General features: G+C 45.0%; 1 protein-coding gene across 1 annotated transcript; it reads right to left on the minus strand.

The window, feature by feature from the left end:
- Nucleotides 1–3,079: 3,079 nt before the first annotated feature.
- LOC117885893 (olfactory receptor 4M1-like) lies at nt 3,080–4,018 on the minus strand. The gene has a single exon (XM_034787423.1). The coding sequence runs from the start codon at nt 4,016–4,018 to the stop codon at nt 3,080–3,082; it is 939 nt and encodes a 312-aa protein (XP_034643314.1).
- Between the last annotated feature and the right edge of the window lie 7,713 nt (nt 4,019–11,731).

An 11,731-nucleotide genomic window follows, 5' to 3' on the forward strand; every position in this document is an offset into this window, starting at 1 on the left:
CATCCCATCACCAGGGCTCTGGGCTTCCACCACCCAGTGGATTTTTTCTGGGGCCCCCAGATGGCTGGGGCCACTGGGGATGGGCCAAGTCGAACCAGTGACTAATCCGCCACTGCTCCCAGACCCCACTGCTCTGACCCACTAGATCCCCATGCCCTCCCAGAGCTGGGGATGGAACCCAGGATTTCTGGATCTCAGCCCCAACCACTTTAACCCACTAGACCCCACTCCCCTCCCAGAGACAGGATAGAAACCAGGTGTCCTGGCTCCCAAACTGCCCTTTCTAACTCACCGCACCCCATTATTCTGTTCTAACCACTGGACCCCACCACCAGTTGAGCTGTGGACAGAACCCAGGATCCCTGAATTGAAGTCCTGGAGACAATGGAGCCAAAAAATGCAGTTTCCAGTGACCCAAAGCTATCCATGGATTTACCATGAATTCACCCAAATGCCCAGAGGGAGAAGGGCTGTTGTCTCCTTTTGATCTGTTAGCCCAAAGATTAACACACGTGGGTTGTGGGAGCCACAGTTCAAGTCCCCCCCTTGCTGATGGGAAGATAGGATTTGAACTTGGGTCTCTGCTATTAAAAGCTATTGGGATATTCTGGCACGGAAGCCCTTCAGTGGCTCCTGTGGAAATGAACTGACTTGATATGAAGCTCTTGGGCTAAAGGAAGAAAGCAACAGCACCGGCCTCACTCCAGAGCCTGATTTGTCAAGGTACGTGCCTTGAAGGTGGGAATTAGAAGGTCCAGTCCCTTCCAATCCAATTATTAATCCATAACGCAATGGCTTCAACAGGAGACATTCCCACACCAGCTTATCCCATAGCCCAGTGGTGTAGCTGTGCTGCTATAAAGCAAGAGACCCAACTTCCTGATCCTTCTTCACACCATTAAGATGGGGGACTTGAACCTGGGGCTTTCACTTTTCATTTTGAGTTGAATGAAATATTTCCATCTACCCTACCCACAATTTTCTATTTCCCTTAATTTTTTTCTGGATTTTCTCAACTCGGTTCAGGTTGATGCAATTTCTTCCCCCGTCTGCTTTTTCCAAAGTGCCAGAAATCTGAAAACTCAATGATTCACCCAGATGTAGTAGCCACCAGGCAAGCTGATGCCATTCGCTCTCCATGCACGCATAGTGCCCACCACAAAGAACAACCCAATATTGGTTTGGGTACAGGCAGCACCCGGCACAATGGGGGCTCTGATCTTGGTTGGGGCCTGTGCATCCCCTGGTACAATAGGACATGATCTCAAATGGAGTCTGTGCAGCGCCTGACACAATGGGGGCTCTGATCTTTGGTTGCTTATTTATTCGGTACTCAAATAGAAAGAATGATTTCAACGGAACTTGGGAAGTTTGATACAGCTGAGTATCTGATCCTGTATCTATCATAGTGGGTTTCAACCTTTTTTCATTTGTGGACCTCTAAAATATTTAAAATGGAGGTGCAGACCCCACTGGAAATCTTAGACATAGTTTGCAGAGCTCGAGGGGTCTGTGTACTGCAGGCCAAAACCCACTGATATATCATATCTGTGAGTGGCATAGTGAAAGGCATCTAAAGGAGATGGATGACCTGTTCTCATTAAAAATACTGGTAACTAGGCAGCCACATTCCTAGGTGGCTTTGAAAATCTAACTCATAGGGGCAGAGTTAAGGCTGTTAATGCAACATTTTCCTGAACTGTGAGTCGTTAATTGTGCAGCCTTCATGTTCTCTTAATGCCAGTTGTGGGATGGAGTGTCCTATGTTTTTAAGCAGGGAGATTGGAGAAGGAAAAATAGAAAAAGAAGCAGCTTTGCTCTCTGGGGCTTTGAAACCTTGCTAGAAGTTGGCACATGGGACAGAGGAAAGGTTACATTTGACGGGATTTTTTTATTTTCATAAAAATAGGTACACATTGACAGTTCTTTGGTAACCTCTCTCAGCCCTCACCACTCTCTTGATGAAATTCTCATGCACCAACCTTCACAACTGATGTAAACTCTGTAATTATTCACAAGATACTCCAGAGATAATCTAGAGTTACCTCATATAGAATAAACAAACAGTACACAGTTACTCTATAGATACTACAGAGTTATTACATGGATCTGAGAAAATAACTACCTTGTTATTATTCTATAGATACTACAGAGTTACAACAAAGTTACTATGGAGATAATACTGATTTGCTACGAAGTTCTTAAACAGACTTCATAAATTTACTAAATAGATACTTTACAGTAATTACACAGTTTTTCCTCGAGATACTACTTATTTACTAAAGAATTGCTTCACAGATACAAAAGAATTATTCCATGTATCCTACAGGGTTAGTATATATTTATTCCATAGACATTACAGTTACAACGGTGTTGCTCCACACATAACACAGAGTTCCTCCATTGATGTGACAGAATCATTACAATGTTACTCCATGGATATGAAAGAATAAATCGATACGTACTACTACAATTTCTATACAGAATTACTCTGTAGATATTACAGTTATCCCAAAAATACTGTAGACATATTCCACATTTATTGCAGAATTACTCCATGGCTTATACAGAGTTACTATATAGTTACTCCATAGATACTACAGATTCCTACTAAGTTTCTCCAGACACAGTAGAGTTACTCCATATGTATAACAAAGTTAGCACAATGTTAGTTCACATATACTACACACTTACTTGAAAGTTACTCCACTGACATGGAAAATTAGTTCATAGGTATTACAGCATTAGTACATAGACATAAAAGAGTTACCTCAAAATTGCTACATAGATATTACAGAGTTACTCAGCAGGTACTACAGAATTGCTCCACAATTACTCCATAGACACATGAAACTTGCTCCTTCATTACTTCATAGATTCTACTGCATTACTCCAGTGTTACTCTGGTGTAAATCAATGCAGATTCTGGCCCCACACATTAATAAATCTATTTAGATTAATCAGTTAAGAGGTCAGAAGGGACCGTTGTGATAATGTAGTCTGACTTCTTGTATAACACAAGACAGAGAAATGCCCTGAAAAAATTCCAAACCCTGCACTTCTTTACTCTGCCTTTGTTCTATTTCCCCCTGCAGAGCCTGTGTCTGCCCGGCAGCCTCTTCATGGCACTGATGATCTCTTTGTTCCTGAGCGTGTAGATGATAGGGTTCATGAGTGGGAAGACCACGGTGTGGAACACGGACACCACCTTGTCCAGGAAGAAGGTGTGGAAGGGATGGCAGTAGATGTAGATGGCCGGGCTAAACATGATGAAGACAATGATGACATGGGTGACACAGGTGGAAGCCACTTTGCTTGTCCCCTTTGAAGGGTCACCTGCCCGAAGCCGGACCAGCAGCACCGCATAGGAGATGAGCAAGATGAGGAAGCACATCACGGTGGAAAAGCCGCTGCTGAAGAACATGAGGAACTCCAGCACATAGACATCGGTACAGGCCAGCTTGATCACCTGGGTGATGTCACAGAAGAAATTGTCCAGCTTGTTGGGGCCACAGAATGGAAGCCGGATGATCAACACCACCTGCAGGATAGAATGTGCGAAGCCTCCGGCCCAAGCAGCCCCAACCAGGGCACAGCAGACCTCCCTGCTCATCATGCTGGAATAGCGCAGGGGATGGCAGATGGCCACGTACCTATCAAAGGCCATGCCCATGAGCAGGAAGACCTCAGCTGCCCCCAGGAAGTGGATGAAGAAGATCTGGGCCATGCAGCCCCCATAGGAGATCGTCTTGTGGTGGGAGAAGAAGTCAGCCAGCATCTTCGGGGGGGTGACGGAGCAGTAGCAGATGTCCAGAAAGGCCAGGTTGGCCAGGAAGAAATACATGGGGGAACCTAGGTGAGGGTCACCCTGGATGGTGAGGATGATGAGGATGTTGGCTGGGAGGATCACGGAGTAGAAGATGAGGAACAAGACAAAGAGGAAGAGCTGGATCTCCCGGGTCTGGGATAGCCCCAGCAGCACAAACTCCGTCACCTCTGTGCCATTCTCATGCTCCATCCCTGTAACAAACCAACATGGTACATTGTCACTGCTATGATTGAGGACCCAAGCAGTTTGACAAATATTCAGGGTCTAGGAGGCAGTTTCAGTTAGGAGGGGAATTAGGGGACCGAATCAGGAATTTCTTTGATGCAATCCTGCATATATACAGAAAAGATGCAAAGTCCTATTTCCCTGAAAACTGGAGGAACCAAACAATGGGAGAGAGTGTCTTTGATCACCGCTCCAGTCCTCTTTCAGCCGGCAGCTCAGCCTGAAACTTCTTTCAGTCTCTCAGCTTCTTTCACCTTCAATCTCTCTGTCCTGCTCCTTACAACCCCCCTTACCCAAAATATACCCAGCAAAGCCATCCACCCACATAATTCCCATTCCTGGATAGACTCACATTTGCCTTTGTTTTGTCTCTCCAATGTATCTTTAACGAGGGGCAGCAGTTATGTCCCACCCATCGATTCCCAGAGCCCAAAGCCAGAAGGGATCCTGTGGTAGTCAGATCCCCTGTATCAGGCTTGGAAGGGTGAGATTTTTATCAGCCAATGTCAGTCGACGCTGCTTTCACCGAACACACACAACTCGATGAAAAATATTTCCATCAATAACAATCAAAATTTACAAAGGCAAAGTAAAAAAAATGCTGTAGAAGAACTTATTTGCATTTGACGTAAGCTTATTTACTTTGTATATTTTGACATGTGATGTTGACAATTTGTCTTTTAACAGTTATAAAGCTTTAACATTTTGAATCTCAACATCTGCTGTCATGCAATAATTATAGTCTCCATTGTTTGATTCCGCCCTAATTTTCTGTGTGAAAATGTATATTGCTAAACATCCAAAAAGTTGCTTAAAAATAAACTTAATTATTACAGCAGATGTACAGAGTGGTAAATAATGCTGAGGCTGCTGAAACAGGCTTCATTTGCACAAAATGTATTTGAATACAGCCAAAATGCCAAGTTACACATGCCTACAGAATGGGGGACTGGGTCCTGGCAGCAGGGCCGGCTCTAACTTTTTTGCTGCCCCAAGCAGCAAAAAAAAGCGGCGCCCCCCCAGCCCCCCCCCCCCCCGCCGGAACCCCCCCCCAGCGCCCCCCCCCCGGCCCCCCCCCTCCCCCCCGCCCCCCCCCCCCAAGATTGGCCGCCCCTTACCAGCTGCCACCCCAAGCATGTGCTTGGTTGCCTGATGCCTGGAGCCGGCCCTGCCTGGCAGTTAGGGACAGAAAAGGATTGACTGCTCAGAGTAGAGAAGCAACTCACCGTGAAGTATAATGAGGGCGGCGGTGAGCAGGAGCAGGCAGGGGTCCTTCCCTCTGTACCGGCACTGGTGAGAGTGATATTGGAATCCTACATTCAGTTCTGGGGTGCGTGTTTTAAAAAGGATGCTGGCAAATTGGAGGTGCCAGGGGCAGAAAGAGCTGGAAAAATGATCCGAGGGCTGGAGAAAATGCCTGGCAGTGAGAGATTTAAAGGGCTTGATCTTTTTAGCATCTCAAACAGAAGATTGAGAGGTGACTTGCTTACACTATATAAAAATGTTCCCAGGGAGAAAAAATACCAGCCACTAAAGGGCTCATTAATCTAGCAGAGAAAGGCAGAACAAGAACTAATGGCTGGAACTTAATACCAGGTAAGCTCGATTTAGAAATAAGGCACCAATTTCTAACAGTGAGGTTGTTTAATCATTGGAAAATACTCCCAAGGGGAAGTAGTGGATTGTCCATCTTTTGGTGTCTTCAAATGCAGCCTTTCTGGAAGATGCTTTAGTCAAACACAAGTGAGGGGGCTCAATATAGGGATAGCTGGGTGAAATCCACTGGTCTGGATTATGCAGGAGCTCAGACTGGGTGGTCTAGCAGTTGTTTCTGGCTTGTAAATTTATCATCTAAGAATCAATGAATGTATGAATTATGGTAACGTCCAGCGGTTACTGAGGTCAGACCTCCAGATATGCCTGGTGCTGCACAGATCTTGACTGAGATCATGGCCCCCACTGTGCTGGGCACTGTACAGACCCCGACCAAGATCAGACCCCCCCCCAGATTATTTATACATTCTATTATTCATGTATTTATAAATTAATTTATGTATCTGTGTACTTGTTGCTTCCCTTATTTCTCTCTACATTCCTTCATTTATTTACCTGTCCATTTATTTTTTCTCTCTCTCATTTATTCCTGACGGCCACCATGTCTGACTTCCGACATGTCGGTAGCTAAACATTCCTTCATTTTTTCTTCCATGCATTTATGGATTCCAGCTTGCATTCATTCTTTTAATCACGGATTCATTCGTTTGATTATTATTTAAATCCTTCTGTCCCTGTAATTTATATCTCCCCCTGTTCATGTGTTTAATAACTTGTTCTTTCTTTCTTTCTTTCTTTCTTTCTTTCTTTCTTTCTTTCTTTCTTTCTTTCTTTCTTTCTTTCTTTCTTTCTTTCTTTCTTTCTTTCTTTCTTTCTTTCTTTCTTCCACTCAATAAGGAGAAGTTCAGCACACATACAGCCAGGCATCACACTAGCCTTGCTAGCTTCTGCTTTAGCCATGTATTAATAAATGCCCTCACATAGTCATCCCTCCATTAGCTCATTCAATCCCTAGTTATCCATTTCCTGCATTCACTGAATCAATACAAACACACGGTGGCCGTGCAATGGGAACAGCAACACTTGAAACACCCTGGTATCTGCCGTTACATATGCTGTGAAACCTGAAATCTGTCCTCCTGAAGCAGCATACAATCTGTTAGCAACTGGGATAGCAAGGGGGGATTTTGGTTGGGATTGAGGGGCACCAGTGCAGCTGCAGGGGAGGGGAGCTGGGGAGCCCAGGGCTGGGCTAGCAGGGGGCTGTGCATCAGGAGTGGGGGGCACCGTCAGAGCTGGGGGGAGCCCAGGACTGTGATAGCAGAGGCTGTGGGTCAAGACTGAGGGGCACTGGCAGAGCCGATGAGGGAGGTTTAGTGTAGGAGGGGGGTTCTGTCGGGCCTGATGGGCAGCCAGAACTGGAGAGGGAGGGCTGGTGGGGGCAGAAGGAGACGGGAGGACAGATTGACACTCACCCTGCGCTGCCTCCCACGGCCAGGTCCCATCTCTGTCCCCGCCTGCCTCACGGTCCCTCTCCCCTCACACAACCCCCTGCTATATCCCCTCTGGGGCCCCCATGGGAGCTCTGGGAGCCGGCAGAGGTGGGGAGGGGGAAGCAGGTGTAGCTCAGCACCTAGGGCCCTCGTTAGCTGGGACTGGAACTACATTGCTAGGCTGCAGAGCTGTTCCTCTCACGATCCCCATGTTCGGTCAGGTGGGTCCCTGTGACCGGGGTACCGGGGGGCCAGGCTGAGATTGCTCAATTAGGGCAAACTGCAAAGAATGGGGCAGACAATCCCCCAAATTGCTGGTTATTCTAATACTTAGATTCCCCAAGTCAGAAACAAATCAGCTTCTACAATAGATCACTGGTTACCCAGAATCCAAAACACAGCTCCCCTGGCAACCCAGCGTTGGATTCCCACCCAGACAGCCAAGTCAAATATGAAGATTACTGAAAATCTTGTTCATCATACAAGAAGTTCTACCAATCCCAAAGGATCGGACACAGTACCCACCAAGTTAATGAATATTTCAGATCTTACCCAAATACACTTTTACAGCCAATTCTTATTAACTAAACTAAACTTTATTAAAAAAGAAAAGAGAGAGAGTATTGGCTAAAAGATTGTTATACATACAGACATGAGTAGAGTCCTTAGGTCAGTTTCATCGTAGAGATGGTGAGGTTTAGAGATGCCAAGAGTTATTTCAGAATTAGTCCATAGGTTACAGTCCAATGTCCAATATCAAGGTGATCCAGATGGGACTGGAGACTTCTGTCTTTTGGCTCAAACTTCTCCTGATGAAGCTTAAGCAGATCCTAGATGCAAGGATCAGGGCCCAAGAGTCCTTTTTATACTTCTCTGGCAGGCTATCGCTATTGTGCAGTCCTTGGGTGAACAATAGTGGCTTTAAAGTAATCTCTAATTCCTAAGCATCACTGGATTAACATAAGGTAATTACCAATCTTCAGCCATTTACTGGTTGTTAAGTACATACGTCAAAGAAAAACAAGAACAATGATATTACTACATTCACAGTTCATCTAAATGTTAACAGAATACAGCAATAGGAACCATTTGGTTACATTGTCAACCTCTAATAAGATATAGGCAAACATAGACTGCTACTGTCACTATCTTCTTCCACTTCTTTAACAATACAAGTTTGCATTCCAAAGTTTTAGTCCATGTAACATGGAATGGCTCTAATTACCATTTACATATCTTTTAATACATCTATAAAGGTTGAATCTAGGTCAATTAGCCTGCTAGCTGTGTATCCCTTTCTGGCCCTGTGTCACAGTCCCGCTGTCCTTAGGTGGGGAAACTGCGGCACGGAGAAAGGGGGATAAGTCACGGTGCCCCAGGAATGGAACCCAGAAGTCCTAATTACCCCAGAGAGAGATCACCCCACCCCATTATAACCGTTAACCAGGGCACTCAACTAAATACAAGTCATTGCCCCAAATGAAGCCGAAGGGGGAATTTCAACTGGGGGGGGGTCCGACTTCCCAGAGGAGCGCTTAACCCATGGGGCTTTGAGCTATAATGACAGACACACTCAGACAGATCAGGGCTCACCTCGCCAATAGGGGCAGCAGGGACACCCTCCCCCCGCAGCCAGCCACAAAATTCTGCCCCCCCAGAGCACCGCCAGGGACTGGCCACAGAGACGAACTAGCCACAGCAACACTGAGCTGGAGGGTCCCACCCTGGCCGAGATGTGAGCTACAGCACCGTAGTAGCATCAGGACCAAGACGCGTCCACACACACCCACCAGCAGATATTTCAGTGCTTTGGGAATGTTGCTGGTTGTTACACAAAGCTGCCTAAGGGGGTTAGGTGCCAGCTGAGCAAGGGGTTTTTAGGATCTCACGATGCCTAAATGTGAGATGTAGGCTTTTAAGGTGGCGGCTGGGTGATGTTTGTGGTGATATCCCCATGGGAATTGAGGATCCGTCTCCTCGCAGCCGGGCCTGACATAACTCAGCCAAAAAAATCTCTAACAAGGGAGCTTCTACCGGCTGGTCAGGAGACCCCGAAATGTCCTGGCCACCCACAAACCCCCTGGTCAGAGTCATCCGGGTGTGATACATGAGGCACAATATCCAGCACTGAGAAGGAGGACTAAAGATAGGTGGGATGCTCAGCATGGCAGAGGAAACACCGGGAGCTGCAGAAGAACCCAAGGATGTTCCAGCGGAATTAGGTGTTCAAATCCCTTGCTGCAAAAGCTGATGGCTCTGAGCAGTGAAGGAGAAGATCCCTGTTAGGAGAAAGCCACTGGCCCCTGTGTGTCTCCTCTGGTCATCCTGGTATCCTGCTTTGGAGGTGGGAATTAGTAGGTCCAGTCCCCCCACTCCAATTATTGATCCCTGCTGGAACGGCCATAATGCAATGGCTTCAACAGGAGACATTCCCACACCAGGTTATCCCATAGCCCAGTGGTGTAGCTGTGCTGCTACAAAGCAAGAGACCCAACTTCCTGATCCTTCTTCACACCACAGAGATGGGGGACTTGAACCTGGGACTTTCACATTTTGGTTCGGGTTGAATGAAATATTTCCACCTACCCTCCCCCTGCATGTGGGTTTTTTCGCACCCCAACTTTTCCAATTAACTTCATTTTTTCTGAAAGTTTTCAACTCGTTTTGGGTTGGCCCAATTCTTTCCCCTCCAGCTTTTTCCAAACTGCCTGTGAACTGAAAAATCAGCCATTCATCCAGTTCAAGTAGCCACCGGGCAAGCTGATGCCAGTCGACCTCCATGCATGCAAAGTGCCCAGCACAAAAAACAACATAATATCGGTTTGCTACGGGCAGCACCTGGCACGATGGGGGCCCTGATCTCAGTCAGAGGTTATGCAGCACCTGGCACAATGGTGGTGCTGATCTTTAGTTGCTTCTTTAGCTGGTATTCTAAAAGAAAGAATGATTTTAATGGAACTTGGGCAGTTTACTCCAGCTGAGTATCTGATCCTGTATCTATCACAGTGGTTTGCAACCTTTTTTCATTTGTGGAAAATTATGGTGGTGCAGACCCCTTTGGAAATCTGAGACATGGGCTGCTGACCTCCGGGGGTCCATGGACCACAGGTTGAAAACCAGTGATATATTATATCTGTGAATGGTAAAGTGAAAGACATGTAAAGGAGATGGATGGCCCAATCTCATTAAAATTACTGGGAACTGGGCAGCCACATTCCTAGGTGGCTTTGAAAATCTGACTCATGGGGGCAGAGTTAAGACTGTTAGTGCAACATTTTCCTGAATTGTGAGTCTTTAATTGTGCAGCCTTCATGTTCTCTTAATGCCAGTTGTGGGATGGAGTGTCCTATGCTTTAAGCAGGGATATTGGAGAAGGAAAAGAATAAAAAAAAGCAACTTTGCTCTCTGGGGCTTTGAAACCTTGCTAGAAATTGGCACATGAGGCAGAGGAAAGGTTACATTTGAAGGGATCAGTTTTATTTGCTTATAAATAGTTCCATATTGACAGTTCTTTGCTCACCTCTCTCAGCCCACAGTACACTCTTGATGAAGTTCTCATGCACCAACCTTCACAACTGATGTAAACTCTGTAATTACTCAGAAGATACTCCAGAAATAATCTAGAGCATCTCCCATATAATAAACAATCAGTACACAGTTCCCTTATAAATACTGCAGAGCTACTCCCCAGTTATGACAAAATTATTATATTGTTATTACTCTATAGATACTACAAAGTTACAACAAAATTACTATGTAGATAACTCTATATTATGTATGGAGCAACTCAGTAGTAACCGTGTATGTCTATGGAATAAATATATACTAACCTTGTAGGACACCTGGAGTAATTCTTTTATATTGGTGGAACAATCCTATAGTAAATAAGTAGTACCTTAGGGAAAAACCTGTGTAATGCCTGTGTAGAATCTATGTAGTGAATTTATAAAGTCTGTTTAAGAACTGTATAGCAAATCAGTATTATCTACATAGACGTGACAGAGTCATTACAATGTTACTCCATGAATATTGCAGGTTTACTCCATGGATATGAAAGAATAAATCCTTAACTACTACTGTATTTCTATATAGATACTACAGAATTACTCTGTAGATACTACAGTTATCCGACAAATACTGTAGACTTATTCAACATTTACTGCAGAATTACTCCATAGCTTATTCAGAGTTACTCTATAGTTACTCCATAGATACTATGGACTTACTACTGAGGTTCTCCACAGACACAGTAGAGTTACTCCATATGTACAACAGAATTACTACAATATTAGTTTACATATACCACACTGTTACTAAAAAGTTACTCCTTTGACATGGAAATTTAGTTTATAGGTATCACTGTATTAGCACATAGACATTAAAGCGTTACCTCAAAATTGCTCTGTAGATATCACAGAGTTACTCCACAGATACTGTATAATTACTCCACAATTACTCTATAGATACTTCATATGTGCTCCATTGTAACTCCATTGATCCTACCACATTACTCCAGCATTACTCTGATGTAATTGAATGCAGATTCTGGCCTCTCAAATTGATAAACATGTATAAATTCACCAGTTCAGAGGGCAGAGGGGACCATAGTGATAATCTAGTCAGACACAAG

Source organism: Trachemys scripta, chromosome 12 (assembly GCF_013100865.1).
Source record: "Trachemys scripta elegans isolate TJP31775 chromosome 12, CAS_Tse_1.0, whole genome shotgun sequence".
NCBI classification, from domain to species: Eukaryota; Metazoa; Chordata; order Testudines; family Emydidae; genus Trachemys; species Trachemys scripta.

Excerpts from the sequence above, each read along its gene's own strand:
- LOC117885893 (XM_034787423.1), bottom strand. The coding sequence starts at position 4,018 with ATGGAGCATGAGAATGGCACAGAGGTGACGGAGTTTGTGCTGCTGGGG.